Source organism: Scyliorhinus canicula, chromosome 16 (genome assembly GCF_902713615.1).
Source record: "Scyliorhinus canicula chromosome 16, sScyCan1.1, whole genome shotgun sequence".
In the NCBI taxonomy this organism is placed as follows: Eukaryota; Metazoa; Chordata; class Chondrichthyes; order Carcharhiniformes; family Scyliorhinidae; genus Scyliorhinus; species Scyliorhinus canicula.
The window spans coordinates 9,327,841-9,344,964 of record NC_052161.1 but is presented as its reverse complement, the minus strand read 5'-3'; the positions used below and the strand labels follow the sequence as shown (position 1 = coordinate 9,344,964).

The following is a 17,124-nucleotide window of genomic DNA, read 5'->3' as shown; positions in this document are numbered from 1 at the left end:
TTGGTAATAAGTAGCTCATGTTTAAACATACAAGTCTCAAGACCTCATGAATGAGACACCAAACGGCCCCATAACACGACATAACAACTTGTGACACTGTCCGTTGTGCAATCCTACAAGGTAGAGACATAGACAAGAGAGGTTTCAGGTACAGTTCAATCTAAATCAGTTTAAGCACTGAGGTTGGATAGAAGAGGCGGTTAAAGAAAGACTAGTCTTCACATCCACCAAATATCTGAATGAACTTTGCAGCCAATGAAGTACTTTATTGACGACATTTCGAAATGTGGCAGCCATTTTGCATATCTCAAGCTCCCACAAACGGCAATGTGCAAATGTCTCGATTTATTTGAAGATGATCGGGGGAACTCTCCATGGTGTCTTATTGCTTTTAAAAAATGAATGGCCTGGTGTTCACTAGTCTATGTGTATGAGCTCAGTTGGCTGGTTTGTGCAAGGCCAACAGCACGGGTTCAATTCCCGTTCCAGCTGAGGTTATCCATCAAGCCCCCCTCCCCTTCTCAACCGTGCCCCTATCCTGAGGTGTGGTGATCCTCGGGTTAAATCACCACCACTAAGCCCCCCCCCCCCCCCCCCCCCCCCCATAGGTCACCTGGGACTATGGCGAATATATTAGCCGCTACTTTGCCTTTGTGTAAGTAGAATTCTTGAGGTGATTTTGAAGTTGTATTGAGCCTTGTGAGGCTGCATCTAGAGGATAGGGTGGCAAAGTGGTTAGCACTGCTGCCTCACAACGTCACGGACTTGAGTTCAATTCCAGCCTTGGGTCACTGCCTGTCTGGCGTTTGCACATTCTTCCCGTGTCTGCGTGGGTTTCCTCTGGGTGCTCCGGTTTCCTCCCACAGGTTAGATGGATTGGCCATGCTAAATTGCCCCTTAATGTCCAAATTTTTAAAAAACATTTAGTCACCCAATTCATTTTTTTCCAATTAAGGGGCAATTTTAGCGTGTTCAATCCACCTACCCTGCACATCTTTGGGTTGTGGAGGCAAAACCTACACAAACATGGGGAGAATGTACAAACTCCACACGGACAGTGACCCAGAGCCGGGATCAAACCTGGGACCTTGGCGCCGTGAGGCAACAGAACTAACCCACTGCCCCACCGTGCTGCCCTAGTGTCCAAATGTTAGGTGGGGTTACAGGGATAGGGAGGGTTGTTGGGCCTAGGTAGGATGCTCTTTCAATGGGTCGGTGCAGACCAGATGGGCCAAAGGGCCTCCTCGTGCACTGTAGCGATTCTACGATTGTGTTCAATTTTTGCCTCAATATTTGGGGCAAGTTTTAGGATTACTGGAGAGAAAGTAACAGGGCTGAAATCAGAACAAAGGTGTGAATTATGAAGATTCACTTTACTCTGCAAGGTTAAGGGGTGACTTAATACAGGTGTTCATTGAACGAGTGTGGTGAATGTAATATATATATATATATATATATATATATGATAATTCACACTGTCTTTGTAAGCGCAGTAGCGCTATCTTACCACTAGGGGGAGTAGATCTGGGAGTACTCAGGAACTTGTACTGGGCTCCACCCTTGGCTCCGCCCATGACTCCTCCCCCTAGTGCAGCTGTATAAATACCCTTGTCCAGAGCCAGCCTGAGTTCACTAAGAGTTCATCAACGGGTAACAGGCTGGCTCTGAAGTAAGTCGATTAAAGCCTAGATTCATATCGGAAACACGTGTCTGGTGAATTGATGGTTCCATCAACGAGTAGACAATGAATTTTTGTGGATTGGATGGGGGTCTGGGACTAATTGCTTCGCTTTTTCAGTAGGCTGCTACAGGCACAATGAAGCAATAGGCAGGTTTCTATCCTGTTTCATTCTGAGGGAATGATCTATGATTTGGAGAAGAGGAAAATGAGGGGATCTTGATGGAGGACTATTATGATTATGAAGTCTTATTATAAATATGAAACCTTTGGAAAGAGGAAGATAAGGCTGGCGGGCACAGTACTTGGAGACCCTCAGCATGAAGATTGGAGTGGGAATAGATTAAAGAAGCAATCTTCATGGCCCTCCTGAATCTTCAATCCCCTGCGTCCATGAAATGAGAGAGTGTAGGTTCAGCCTTGAAGTTTCCATTCCTTCCTCTTCATTTCTTCCTCTCCTTCAATATGTGTCTATTTTCAAGATGGACGTAAAGGCCGAGATGTTGCATTTATGGTTATGTTTCAATCATTCAATTTTACTTCACTAGGAGCCTGAATGGGATGTGAGCAGTGCTTTCGTTGCCAATGCTGCCAGTCACATAAAACCCAAAAGCAAAGCCAAACCTGACAAAAGGTCCAAGGAAAACAAAGAGAACGAGGATAAAGGCCATGGGGTGAGTGTGATGAGGTTAGTCTGTGCCTGCCTGACTGCGTGTGCCTACCCGTGTCTGTGTGTGTCTGCCCGTGTGAGTGTGTCTGCCCGTGTCTGTGTGCGTGTGCCTGTCCCAGTCTGTGTGTCTGTCCTTGTGCATGTGTCTGCCGTGTGCATGTGTTCATGTCTATGTGTGTCCATCTGTCCATGTCTGACTGTCCATGTTTGTGTCTGTATGTGTGTATGTATTTGTGTGTGTGAGGGACAGCTGACGTGTTTGTGTGCATGTGAGATTTTGTGCGTCCCTACAGTGTGTGACGGTCCCTGTGTGTGTGTGTGTGTGTGTGTGTGTGTGTGTGTGTGCAACCCCTATCCATCTCCTGATGCAAAATTTTAAATCTAACTTATTTACTTATAAATGTACTTCACTGTGGCCTTATGACAAACTTGTGCATTTAGCACTTTTACCCCTTTTATCTCTCAACTCTCCCAGACAAGTTGTCTGGAATTGTCCCGGAATCAGCAGGGCGGCATGTACCGGCGACAAAGTGCGGCGTGAACCACTTTGGCGTCTGGCTGCCCGGAAGTTGCGGAATCCTCCGTGTTTCCGGGGGCTAGGCCGGCGCTGGAGGGGTTGCGCCGCGCCAACCGGTGCCGACGGGCTGCCGCCGGCCGGCTCGAGTTGGCGCATGCGCAGCACCGCCAGTGTGTTCTGGCGCATGCTATGGCGGAGCCTTACAGAGGCCGGCGCGGCGGGAAAGAGGCTTGCCCGCAGATTGGTGGGCCCCGATCGCGTGCCGGGCCACTGTGGGCCCCCCCCCCCCCCCCGGGGCCGGACCCCCCTGCGCCCCCCTGAGCACCCCGCTAACCGCCCTCCGAGCCAGGTCCCGCCGTGATGGACCATGTCTAATCCACGCCGGCGGGACTGGCCGAAAACGGGCAGCCGCCGGCCCATCGGGGTCCGGAGAATTGCCGGGGGGGCGGACGCTGCCAACGGCCCCCGACCGGCGCGGCGCGATCCCAGTCCTCGTCCGAAAACCGGAGAATTTGGCAGCCGGCGTTGGAGCGGCGGGACGGGATTCACGCTGCCCCACGGCGATTCTCTGACCCAGTTGGGGGGTGGGGGTGGGGGTGGGTGGGGGGGGGGGGGGGGGGGAATCCCGTCCAATGTTTCTATTAACCTTTCCCCAGCCGAATGAAATCGTTTACACATGGAGAGAGGCACACAACCTTCTTTATAGAATAACATATTCCCCCAAAATATAAAAAAAAATAAACAATCATCTTGTGTGTGCCTGTGTGTGAGTTTGTGCGCGTGTGAGAGTTTGTATTTTGTCTGCTGTATGAGAGTCCTTGTCCGTGTCTGTATGAGAGCTGGTGAGTGTCTGTGTCTATCCGTGCTGATTTCCACTCGTACTAAAATCAAAATATTCTCCTAAATGCTCTTTCTTTCCGATAACCTGCTTATCTGATGTAAATACCTGTTAATTACCCGTTCACCCTGCAGTAAAACCTATGGCCAATGTGGACAGATCAATTTAGAACATTCGGAATTGACAGATCTTTGTCAGGAAAGGGTATTAAAGAGTTGTAGAGTTGTCTTTTCCCTCTTGCCCCTTTTGCGTTTTCATCTCGCTTCTCTCACTTCCTTCGCTATTTGGAAGCAGATTTTCTTTTCCCGATCCCTGTCAATTCACCCCGTGGGGGAGACGATGAAAACGGGATTATCGTCTGTTGACGTGTCGCTGAGTCCTGTGTGGAACTCGGTGGTTATCCCAGCATCCATCGGGCACTCTGAATGCACCCACCGTGGAACCTTGCCAGTGTCATTCTTTGCGATGAATTACATCCGTGTCTCATGCGTGAACCCAGGGTGTTCCAGATTTTGGAAAATGTGGCCCATTACACTTCCTCTAGTTGGAATTTCCCCGCGTTTTGTGCACTATAATAGAGGGATAAATTGTTTCTGTTTTTTTCTTAAAGACTTAGACAGTTGCATTGTGTTAAAAAGCAGCTGCCAACTTTGAGAACATTGGGACAATGAGTTGTTGCTGATTGACCTTGTGAACCGTTTTGATATTTTCATCATAGAGAGTACCTTAAAAAAAAAACTGGCTAGACTAGCAACGAAACATTACCGCCATGCATCACTTGTATAGCCACCAATGGCACAGTAAGCTTATAATAATTAGGCTGGCCATTCACAGTGACTATTGAATCAAACATTGACTCCCATCACCGATGCGTAGTATGTTCGATTTCCTCTGCTACTGATTGTAGTCAGACCCGAGCTCCCCTTGAAGGATAGACGGTTCCTGTGGCTGCGAGGATAAGGGGGTAGGGGTTGTCTGAGCCAGAATGCAACCCCCACCTTAGTGGAGTAGCCCGCGCTGCTCTCTCTGTGTGAAGCAGATACACTGGGAGGCTGATGGCATGGGGGGGGGGTTTACGTTGGTGAATGAAATGCCAAATACCACCTCAACGCTCTGGCAGCCTTTTGGTTGATCTCGTCGGAGTTAAGTTTGTTTCTTTTGGATAAAGAATGCTTTTCTTTTTGTTTGATTCAGTTGTTGATCAGTGGCTTTTTAATTCCCATTTCAGCTCACTGATTTGGATCCATTAATATTGAAAGGGCGGCAGCTGGCTGGTAAGGTCATCGCACATGAACGTTTACAGTATTTTAACAATCTTGTGTTTTCCTCGCCGCATAAGCGTCAACTCTTGGCCTCTTGAAAAACATTCTTTATAGGAAACGCAATTCTTAATTTCTGCCTCTGATCCTTTTGACGTTACGGCATCCCTCTCCCTGGCTGCTGTCTGACGCCGAACCAGGCCGTTTGTCGACTTTTTGTGCCATTTAAAGCCAGGTCGAGCTTCTGACTCTGCGTCTGATTTATTAGCAGGCCCGCTGACCCCCCCCCCCCCCCCCCCCCCCCCCATAACGTTGCCCCTTCCCAACCCCTTACCTCTGATCATCTGCTGCTGCAACCCTTACCCACGCCTTTGTTACCTCTGGACTTGACCATTCCGATGCTCTTCCCCACCACTCACCCAACACTGTGCTATCCATGTCCTAACTTGCAGCAAGCCCCATTCGCCCACCACCGCTGCGTCCGTTGACCTCCCAGTTTGGTGTCGCTTACGATTTTCATTTTTGTTTTTGAATTCCTCTTTCGCCTCCTTCCCTACCAATCTCGGTTAGCTTTCTCCTGTAATCGGGTACCGGCACACCCCCAATTCTCAGGAGAAATCCCAATTTTAATCGCTCCACCGTTGTTGGCCATGCGTTGAGCTGCCTCGGTCCTCCCTAAGCCTCTCTGCCCAGAGAAAGGGGGGGCCGCCCTTTCCACCATTAAGACGCTCCTTCAAATTGACCTACCCCATTGACCAGGTTTTAACTGATCGGATTTAATGACTCCTTGTGTGTCCCGGTGTCAAAAAGTTGGGATGTTCCAAAGAACTTCACAGCCACTGAAATACTTTTGAAAGTGTTGTTACTGCTGGAACGGAGGGAATGTGGCCGCCCATTGCACACCGCTAACTCCCACAAGCCCCTGCTCCCCTTCCAGATAGTGGCTGTGGGATATTTCTCTGCCCACCTGAGGGGGAAGAGGGGGAAGAGGACCTTCGTTTAATATCTCAACCAAAGGAAGGCACCTCTGACAGTGCAGCACTCCCTCAGCACTCCCTCAGCACTCCCTCAGCACTCCCTCAGCACTCCCTCAGCACTCCCTCAGCGCTGGTTATGGTATTACACCCTTGGTTATGAAGCCCAAGTCACTGGTTTGGGATTTGACCCTGCTGCCTTCTGACCCGGAGGCCAGACTGCTACCCCGTCAGCCACAGTTGACAACTTTGATGTAGTGTATAAGTCAGAGGAAAAAAAAAATAGTGTTACTGTAAATGGAATTTCTCTCTCCCTTCTCTTTTTCATATTTTCCAAACATAGTTGGCATGTGAAAATGAAACTCATTTGCCTTAAGGCCAAAGGGAAGGGGTTTGCTGCATTGGTGGCTTTGCAGCTTGGTTGCAAGTCCTGGTGGAAATGATCTCTTGCACCAAGTTCGCCGTCAACTCTTGTTCTTAAGCTCGCTCACGATGGCCAGATTGATGTAGATGATGGCGGTCGAGGATGCAGGAGCGGTGTCACTGTCTTATCAATTACATTGTTAAGGTTTGTCAATGTCAATTACGTTGTTAAGGTTAGGAGAAGCAGGGGATGGGTCTTAATTGTCTTTGAGGACAAATAAATAGGGGATGGCTGGGGCACTGGGTTGAGGGAGAGGACAGCTGTGGAACTGACCTCAGTCAATAAACTCAATAAAGAAAAGCTCTGAGTTTTGGTTCCTGCTCCATCCACTGACTAGGATCCTGCTGATAAGCAAGAGCTTTATCTATTGCTGCTCGGTGTTAGGTTCATGGAATAGTACAGCACGAAAGGAGGCCGTTCGGCCCATCGAGTCTGTCAGCTCTTTCAGAGAGGGAGAGAGACCCAATGATGTCACACTTTCCCTATAACTCAGCAAATTATTTCTCCTTTAACTATTCTCCAATTCCCTTTGGAAAGTTCCTATTGAATCTCTACCCATCACCCTGTCAGGCAGTGCATTCCAAAGCCTGGCTACTCATCGTGAAATCAAGTTACTCTTCACGTTGCCTCTGGTTAGTTTGGCAACCATCTGGAACCCCTTTCCTCGGGGGTGAATGCCACCCATTGAGTCACAGAGTTTGGAAGGAAGAGGTGATGGGAGGGGATTAATGTTTGAGCGATTCAAAGAGCACAGCCTTATCGCCATTGAGGCAGTGAACATCTGGTTATTGTTATAAATCCTGACGTCACACGCTATCTGTTGTGCTCCACAGAACAAGGGATTGACCTGGCTAAACAAGGCAACTATTTGAAGGCCGTCGAGCTCTTTACGGAAGCTGTTCAGTTTGATCCTAAGGATCACAGGTAACCAAATTACCGACCTTGGGTGCGGGTGGGAAGTTAAAAGGGCAGAAGGGGATCAGGGGTTACGGGGAGAAGGCAGGAGAATAGGGATGAGAAGATGGGTTGAGAAAAATATCAGCCATGATTGAATGGCGGAGCAAACTCGATGGGCTGAATGGCCTAATTCTGCTCCTAAGCCTTATGGTCAAAGTACGTGGGGAAACCTCCTCCAATTCACCAATCCGAGTATTACTGAAATAGGGCAATGACCTACAACCAGCTAATGTGCAGGTGGGTGGATTGTTATTTTCGATATGTTAATGAGGGCCGGATGCAGTGGTAATGTCGCTGGTCTAATAGTCGAGAAGCCCACGTTTCACGCTGGGGACATGGGTTCAAATCCCACTGTAGCAGCTGATGGAATTTAAATGGGATTAATAGCAAACATACCCACTTCCTTCCTCCATCATGAGGCCGCTGATCATTGCTCAATGTTCAGCACCATTCATTTCTTAAAATAAATTTAGAGTACCCAATTCATTTTTTCCAATTAAGGGGCAATTTAGCGTGGCCAATCCACCTAACGTGCACATCTTTGGGTTGTGGGGGCGAAACCCACGCAGACACGGGGAGAATGTGCAAACTCCACACGGACAGTGACCCAGCGCCGGGATTGAACCCGGGTCCTCGGTGCCGTGAGGCAGCAGGGCTAACCCACTGCGCCACCGTGCTGCCCTTTGTTCAGCACCATTCACGACTCCTCAGATACTGAAGCAGTCCATGTCCATATGCAGCAAGACCTGGGGAATATTCAGGCATGGGCTGATAAGTGGCAAGTAATGTTCGTGCCGCACAAGTGCCAGGTAATTACCATCTCAATGTGGCATTTAATGGCATTGCCATCGCCGAAACTCTCAGATCCTGAGGGGGCTACCATTGACCTGGACAAGCCATATAAATATTGTTGCTACAATAGCAGGTCAGCGACTGTGCGTTCCGTGGTGAGTAACTCACCCCCTGACCGCCCCCCCAAAGCCACTCCAAAATGTACAAGGCACATGTCAACATTGTAAAGGAATACTCTCCACTTGCCTCTATTAGTGCAGCTCCAACAACCTTCAAGAAGCTGAACACAATCCAGGACAGCTTGGTGGGCATCACAAACATTCACCCTTTCCACCACCATCAGCGTTTTCCAGTTCTCCTCCCACCCTTCGCGGTAAACTAAGGCAGACTTTTGTCTGTTCTAATTGCTAGTAATTCCCGGTCGCCAGGTCTGTCAGCAGAACCTTGAGGGGCGTCGCTCCACATCAAGCATGGCTGACCAAGCGTCTCCCACTCTTACCACCGCCCACAGGCACGTTGGAAGGATTTTGCAGGTTGATGCACTCACATAGGCGAACTTTCGATCAAACACACAACGCCACAGCGTGGGGCCCCAGCCAATCAGGAGCACCATTCAAAGAGGTGACTGTTGTGGGTGGGAACACCCATCGGAAAGTCGGAATTCAGCAAGCAATACAAAGCCACATCGAGTGGGGAAAACCGTTTGCCGGACGTTGCGAGGTGGTGGAGGCTCCGAACAGCTCACACGGATCTCCTGAATTGGTGTGAAGCTTCTGAACTTTCATTGAATAAAGGTGCAAAACAGCAGCCAAGGTTCTGGTAATCAGTCTGGTGGAAAGCCTGAGGCCAAAGTGAGGTCACCACCCGAACCTCAGGGTGGGAGCCTGCAAAGCTTCTGGCTAGACGGAGAGAAGGTGCTGTTCAAGGGCTGCTGAGGGGAGCAGTGAGGCGAGGAGGAGGAGGTGCTGGTTAGTGGCTGTCGAGGGCAGCAGCGAGGCGAGGAGGAGGAGGAGGTGCTGGTCAGTGGCTGTCGAGGGCAGCAGCGAGGCGAGGAGGAGGAGGTGCTGGTCAAGGGCTGTTGAGGGGAGCAGTGAGGTGAGGAGGAGGTGCTGGTCAATGGCTGTCGAGGGGAGCGGCGAGGCGAGGAGGAGGAGGTGCTGGTCAAGGGCTGTTGAGGGGAGCAGCGAGGCGAGGCGAGGAGGAGGAGGTGCTGGTCAAGGGCTGTTGAGGGGAGCAGCAAGGCGAGGAGGAGGTGCTGGTCAGTGGCTGTCGAGGGGAGCAGTGAGGCGAGGAAGAGGAGGAGGAGGAGGTGCTGGTCAATGGCTGTCGAGGGGAGCAGAGAGGCGAGGAAGAGGAGGAGGAGGAGGTGCTGGTCAATGGCTGTCGAGGGGAGCAGAGAGGCGAGGAAGAGGAGGAGGAGGAGGTGCTGGTCAATGGCTGTCGAGGGGAGCAGAGAGGCGAGGAAGAGGAGGAGGAGGAGGTGCTGGTTAGTGGCTGTTGAGGGGAGCAGCGAGGCGAGGCGAGGAGGAGGAGGAGGTGCTGGTTAGTGACTGTTGAGGGGAGCAACGAGGCGAGGAGGAGGAGGTGCTGGCCAATGACTGTCGAGGGGAGCAGCGAGGCGAGGAGGAGGAGGAGGTGCTGGTTAGTGGCTGTTGAGGGGAGCAGCGAGGCGAGGAGGAGGTGCTGGTCAGTGGCTGTCGAGGGGAGCAGCGAGGCGAGGAGGAGGTGCTGGTCAGTGGCTGTCGAGGGGAGCAGCGAGGCGAGGAGGAGGTGCTGGTCAGTGGCTGTCGAGGGGAGCAGCGAGGCGAGGAGGAGGTGCTGGTCAGTGGCTGTTGAGGGGAGCAGTGAGGCGAGGAGGAGGAGGTGCTGGTCAATGACTGTCGAGGGGAGCAGCGAGGCGAGGAGGAGGAGGAGGTGCTGGTCAATGGCTGTCGAGGGGAGCGGCGAGGCGAGGAGGAGGAGGTGCTGGTCAATGACTGTCGAGGGGAGCAGCGAGGCGAGGAGGAGGAGGAGGTGCTGGTCAATGGCTGTCGAGGGGAGCGGCGAGGCGAGGAGGAGGAGGTGCTGGTCAATGACTGTCGAGGGGAGCAGCGAGGCGAGGAGGAGGTGCTGGTCAGTGGCTGTCGAGGGGAGCAGCGAGGCGAGGAGGAGGAGGTGCTGGTCAATGACTGTCGAGGGGAGCAGCGAGGCGAGGAGGAGGAGGAGGAGGTGCTGGTCAGTGGCTGTCGAGGGGAGCAGTGAGGCGAGGAGGAGGTGCTGGTCAATGGCTGTCGAGGGGAGCGGCGAGGCGAGGAGGAGGAGGTGCTGGTCAATGACTGTCGAGGGGAGCAGCGAGGCGAGGAGGAGGTGCTGGTCAGTGGCTGTCGAGGGGAGCAGCGAGGCGAGGAGGAGGAGGTGCTGGTCAATGACTGTCGAGGGGAGCAGCGAGGCGAGGAGGAGGAGGAGGAGGTGCTGGTCAATGACTGTTGAGGGGAGCAGTGAGGCGAGGAGGAGGAGGAGGTGCTGGTCAATGGCTGTCGAGGGGAGCAGTGAGGCGAGGAGGAGGAGGAGGTGCTGGTCAATGGCTGTCGAGGGGAGCAGTGAGGCGAGGCGAGGAGGAGGAGGTGCTGGTCAGTGGCTGTCGAGTGGAGCAGCGAGGCGAGGAGGAGGAGGTGCTGGTCAGTGGCTGTCGAGTGGAGCAGCGAGGCGAGGCGAGGAGGAGGTGCTGGTCAATGGCTGTCGAGGGGGGCAGCGAGGCGAGGAGGAGGAGGTGCTGGTCAATGGCTGTCGAGGGGAGCGGCGAGGCGAGGAGGAGGAGGTGCTGGTCAATGACTGTCGAGGGGAGCAGCGAGGCGAGGAGGAGGTGCTGGTCAGTGGCTGTCGAGGGGAGCAGTGAGGCGAGGAGGAGGAGGTGCTGGTCAATGACTGTCGAGGGGAGCAGCGAGGCGAGGAGGAGGAGGAGGAGGTGCTGGTCAGTGGCTGTCGAGGGGAGCAGTGAGGCGAGGAGGAGGTGCTGGTCAATGGCTGTCGAGGGGAGCGGCGAGGCGAGGAGGAGGAGGTGCTGGTCAATGACTGTCGAGGGGAGCAGCGAGGCGAGGAGGAGGTGCTGGTCAGTGGCTGTCGAGGGGAGCAGCGAGGCGAGGAGGAGGAGGTGCTGGTCAATGACTGTCGAGGGGAGCAGCGAGGCGAGGAGGAGGAGGAGGAGGTGCTGGTCAATGACTGTTGAGGGGAGCAGTGAGGCGAGGAGGAGGAGGAGGTGCTGGTCAATGGCTGTCGAGGGGAGCAGTGAGGCGAGGAGGAGGAGGAGGTGCTGGTCAATGGCTGTCGAGGGGAGCAGTGAGGCGAGGCGAGGAGGAGGAGGTGCTGGTCAGTGGCTGTCGAGTGGAGCAGCGAGGCGAGGAGGAGGAGGTGCTGGTCAGTGGCTGTCGAGTGGAGCAGCGAGGCGAGGCGAGGAGGAGGTGCTGGTCAATGGCTGTCGAGGGGGGCAGCGAGGCGAGGAGGAGGAGGTGCTGGTCAGTGGCTGTCGAGTGGAGCAGCGAGGCGAGGAGGAGGAGGTGCTGGTCAGTGGCTGTCGAGTGGAGCAGCGAGGCGAGGCGAGGAGGAGGTGCTGGTCAATGGCTGTCGAGGGGGGCAGCGAGGCGAGGAGGAGGAGGTGCTGGTCAGTGGCTGTCGAGGGGAGCAGTGAGGCGAGGAGGAGGAGGAGGTGCTGGTCAAGGGCTGTCGAGGGGAGCAGTGAGGTGACTTAATCTGGGCTGAGCAAGATGGGAAACCAACCAAAAGGGACAGAGGCCACCAGGCCCGATAGCCAGCAGCCAGGAGCACACGGTACTAGCCAGGAGCACACGGTGGTAGCCAGCAGCCAGGAACACACGGTGGTAGCCAGCAGCCAGGAGCACACGGTGGTAGCCAGGAGCACACGGTGGCAGCCAGGAGCACACGGTGGTAGCCAGCAGCCAGGAGCACACGGTGGTAGCCAGGAGCACACAGTGGTAGCCAGCAGCCAGGAACACACGGTGGTAGCCAGGAGCACACTGTGGTAGCCGGCAGCCAGGAGCACACGGTGGTAGCCAGCAGCCAGGAGCACACGGTGGTAGCCAGGAGCACACAGTGGTAGCCAGCAGCCAGGAACACACGGTGGTAGCCAGGAGCACACTGTGGTAGCCGGCAGCCAGGAGCACACGGTGGCAGCCAGGAGCACACGGTGGTAGCCAGCAGCACACGGTGGTAGCCAGCAGCCAGGAGCACACGGTGGTAGCCAGGAGCACACGGTGGTAGCCAGGAGCACACGGTGGTAGCCAGCAGCCAGGAGCACACGGTGGTAGCCAGGAGCACACGGTGGTAGCCAGGAGCACACGGTGGTAGCCAGCAGCCAGGAGCACACGGTGGTAGCCAGGAGCACACGGTGGTAGCCAGTAGCACACGGTGGTAGCCAGGAGCACACGGTGGTAGCCAGGAGCACACGGTGGTAGCCAGCAGCCAGGAGCACACGGTGGTAGCCTGGAGCACACGGTGGTAGCCAGGAGCACACGGTGGTAGCCAGGAGCACACGGTGGTAGCCAGGAGCACACGGTGGTAGCCAGGAGCACACGGTGGTAGCCAGGAGCACATGGTGGTAGCCAGCAGAATGGTGGTAGAGGATCGAGGCCTGAGTCCCGGCTACCTGAGCGAGGACTCAGAGATGAGCAGTGCAGTGGGAGTGTGAAGCAGGCCAGGCAAGTGGCAGAGTTACATCTCGGGGAATCAGGGGCCTGCGGGTGGGGGGAGACTCGACCAGGGGCCAGGCAGGCAGGGCTGAGAGTGAGGGCTGGGCAGCAACCAAATCATCTTCCTTCTGCTGATTTTGCATGTTGAATTTCCCGCCTTTCGCAGTGTCAGACATTTCTCTCCCTGATCGATTGTGGTGTATTTTATGATACCCAGCTTGCCTTATCCATCTGTCACCTCATTTGGGGACAGGGCTCGATGTCATCGGGGCGGGCTGCCACATCACCAGGGGGTGGGTCACGACGAGGGGCCCCCACAAAGTGGAAGAGCGCGGGGTCCCCAAAGTGTAAGTCTACCTCTGCACACTCAGCCTGTTTGACCGCGTTATAAACGCACCTTCCTTGGCCATCAAGTCCTGGGATGGGATTTGAACCTGGAGCTTGTGGCTCAGAGGCAGGGATGCTAATCCTCTGCACCACAAGACCTACCCACCCTCCCCAATCGCCACACAGTGGCAGCAGGAGGAACTGCAGCAACCCGCCAAGGCTCCTTCAAGAGCACCTTGCAAACCCGCGACCTCCACCACCGAGAAGGACAAGGGATGCGCCACCAGCTGCAGGTTCCCCCACAGGTCACATGCTATCCTGACTTGGAAATATATCGCCTTACCTTCACTGTCATTGGATCAAAACCCTGGAACTCCCTCCCTAACGGCACTGTGGGTGTACCTGCCTGACATGGACTGCAGCGGTTCAAGAAGGCAGCTCACCATCGGCTACTCGAGGCCAGTTATGGATGAGCAACAAACGCCGGCCTAGCCAGCAACGTCCACATCCTGTGAAATAATTAATGAAAAAAAAAACCTGGATTAGTAAACTAATCTCGGGAATGGCGACCACGGCAACCAGCATCAACTGTTGTAAAAACCCCGCCGGGTTCATTAATGTCCTTTAGGGAATGAAATCTGCCGTCCTTACCTGGTCTGGCCTACATGTGACTCCAGACCCACAGCAATGTGGTTGACTCTTGTCCCCTGAAATGGGCGAGCGAGACACTCAGTTCGAGGGTCGTTAGGGATAAATGCTGGTCGTGTCCATGATGGTCACATCACCTGAAAAAATAAAGAGGTGAATGCCATAGATTTAAGCTGCTATGTGAGTTTAACTCGTTGGTGGAGTTAATGCCCTCTCTGGGACCATATCGTTGTAATTCAATTATTTTCGTCGGCTTCACAGCTCCAGGGTCCCAGGTTCGATTCCCGGCTGGGTCACTGTCTGTGTGGAGTCTGCACGTTCTCCCGGTGTCTGCGTGGGTTTCCTCCGGGTGCTCCGGTTTCCTCCCACAGTCCAAAGATGTGCGGGTTAGGTGGATTGGCCATGCTAAATTGCCCGTAGTGTCCTAAAAAATAAGGTTAATGGGGGTTGTTGGGTTACTGGTCTAGGGTGGATACGTGGGTTTGAGTAGGGTGATCATTGCTCGGCACAACATCGAGGGCCGAAGGGCCTGTTCTGTGCTGTACTGTTCTAAATTCTAATCGTGGAATTTTTTGAAAAAATGGCAATCAGGTTCTGCTGGAAATTGGTGTCTTTCTCCCCAGAAACACGGCCAGGCTTTCGGCCCAGACCTTCTGACAATTTGGGCAGGATTTTCTGGCCGTCCACATTAGTGGGATCTCGAGGGCTCGCCGATGGCGCAGGCGGTGAGGGGTGTGATCAACGGGAAATCCCCTGGACAAGGCCGGGACCAGAATATCCTGCTGCCAGCCATTGACTGGCCATCTCCCACCGCTGCAGAACACGCTGCGGGGGGGGGGGGGGGGGGGGGGGAATCCTACCCTTTGCCAGAGAAATGTCGCCTCGGGGCGGGACCTCAAAGGGCCGGCAAGCCCGGCTACACAGAGATCAGGGCGCCCTGATCAGCAAGATAACCAAACCCCCTCCACAGCCTTGGAGGGAATCCCCCCTCCCAAGCTTCTCAAACCGAGATCTTGCCAGCCCAAATCCCGTTCTGGCCCTCCTGTGAATATAGCCGCTGTAACAGGATTCGCACGCACGTTAAACGGGTGTGAGAAATCGCGTCTGCGATGTCTGAAAGGAGAACACGCGAGGGATCAGACCTACCGGAGTGTTCTGGTTACTTGAAACCCCCACTGGAGCATTTTCCTATCTGACTGGGAGCAATGCCAGTCTCATAGAATTCAATAATAGCCTTTACAGTGCAGAAGGAGGCCTTTCGGCCCATCGAGTCTGCACCCGCCCTTGAAAGAGCACCACACTTAAAGCCCAGACTTCCAACCTATCCCAGTAACCCCACCTAACCTTTTTGGACATTAAGGGGCAATTCAGCATGGCCAATCCACCTAACCCGCACATCTTTGGACTGTGGGAGGAAACCGGAGCACCCGGAGGAAACCCACGCAGACATGGGGAGAACGTGCAAACTCTGCACAGACAGTGACCCAAGCCGGGAATCGAACCTGGGACCCTGGAGCTGTGAAGCAGCTGTGCTAACCACTGTTCTACCGTGCTGCCCACTTTGCCTGTGCCTACCGCGCTGTCACACAGGCTCCATTATGGGAAGATTGGAAGATTCAACTTTTATTAAATTGTCATTGATTAGCTGAGCGCCCAATTAATAATAAATGACTGGGCGTCATTGGATCAAACGCTCTAAATATAACTTTGTAATTATCCTGAACTTTGTGATGTGAAAGGTGCCCAAAGCCACTTGACAAGAATGGACATTGAGCTGTGAAAACTGAAGAGACGAATGAAAGTGGAGGTAACTCGGGGCACGTCCTTTTCCCCAATACCTCCCCACGGCTCGCTGATCTACATTGGCTGCTGGTTAAGCAGCGCCCCGATTTTCAAATACTCGTCCTTCCTGCTCTCCCTGTGATCTCCCCCAGCCCCACCACCCACCGAGATATCCGTGCTTCTCTATCTCTGGTCTCTTGTGCACCCCCCCCCCGATTTTGATTGTTCCACCATGAAATTTCAGTCACCTGTCCGAATATCTCCTGCGGCTCAGTGCGGTTTGTTGGGATTGTTGCTGTGTGGCAGCTTCGGATGTTTAAGTGAAAGACGATATGTAAATGCAAGTTGTTAACAAAAGGGTGACGGGCCTGTTCTTATTTGGGGAAGATGGTGCGTGAAGCTTTGGGAGAGCTGGCAAGCTAGTGATGGAATTCCAAAACCAGCTGTGGGCAAGAATTTGATGGTGCGATTTGTGGTGAATAAAACCCTTTTAGTGCAGTGTTGTTATTGGATTGATGTTAGCAGTCTGGTCACCTGAGGGTGCTGTTGTTTAACTATTGGTTGATTTTATCATTACACGGGCTGTATTTACAATATCTTCAGGCTGGGGCATTGACGGTGTTCAGAGAAAGAAACGTAACCCCTCGCTGCTTTCTCACACACACCATTAACTCGGTTAATTCTCACACCTGTCACTCTGGTATGGGGGGGGGGGATCTCTCTCTGTGTCTCTGTCTGTCTGTCTCTCTCTCTCTGTGTCTCTCTCTTTCTCCGTCTCTGTCTCTCTGACTCTCCCTCTCTCTGTCTCTCCCTCTGTGTCCCTCTTACTGTGTCCCTCTCTCTCTCTCTCTCCCCCTTTCCCTCTGTCCCCCTCTCTCTCTCCCACTCTCTCTGTCCCCCCCCCCCTCTCTCTCTCTCTCTCTCTCTCTCTCCCCCTCTCCCTCTGTCCCCCCTCTCTCTCCCACTCTCTCTGTCCCCCCCCCTCTCTCTCTCTCTGTCTCTCTCTCTCTTTCTCTCTCTCTCTCTCCCCCTCTCCCTCTGTCCCCCTCTCTCTCTCTCTGTCTCTCTCTCTCTCTCTCTGTCTCGTTCTGTGTGTCTCTCTCTCTTTCTCTCTCTCTCTCTCTCTCTGTCTTCGTCTCTGTCTCTCTGACTCTCCCTCTCTCTGTCTCTCCCTCTCTCTGTCCCTCTTACTGTGTCCCTCTCTCTCTCTCTCTCTCTCTCTCTCTGTCCCCCTCGCCCTCTCTGTCTCCGTCTCTCTCTCTCCTTCTCCGTCTTCATCTGTCTGTGTCTCTCTGTCCCTCTCTCTCCATCTCTCTGTCTCTCCCTCTCTCTCTCTCTGTCTTTCTTGCTCTGCCCTCTCTCTCTCTCTGCCCCCCTTGCTCTCTCTGTCTCCGTCTTTCTCTCTCCTTCTCCGTCTTCATCTGTCCGTGTGTCTCTGTCCCTCTCTCTATCTCCCCGTCCCTCTGTCACCTCCACCTCTCTCTGTTGCTTCCCCCTCTCTCTGCCCCCTCTCTCTCTCTCTCTCTCTCTCTCTCTGTCCCCCTCTCTCTCTCTCTGTCGCTTCCCCCTCTCTCTT

At 53.8% G+C, this 17,124-nt stretch overlaps 1 protein-coding gene across 2 annotated transcripts in view; it reads left to right on the top strand.

Annotated features, from left to right (window-relative positions):
* zgc:123010 (uncharacterized protein LOC641500 homolog) overlaps positions 1-17,124 on the top strand; it is a 165,314-nt gene that overhangs the window by 68,605 nt on the left and 79,585 nt on the right. For both annotated transcript variants that reach the window (XM_038822347.1, XM_038822346.1), the window contains exons 6-8: positions 2,227-2,352; positions 4,932-4,977; positions 7,194-7,284. In XM_038822347.1, coding sequence (XP_038678275.1) covers positions 2,227-2,352; positions 4,932-4,977; positions 7,194-7,284 — 263 coding nt within the window. The remainder of the gene's footprint in view (positions 1-2,226; positions 2,353-4,931; positions 4,978-7,193; positions 7,285-17,124) is intronic.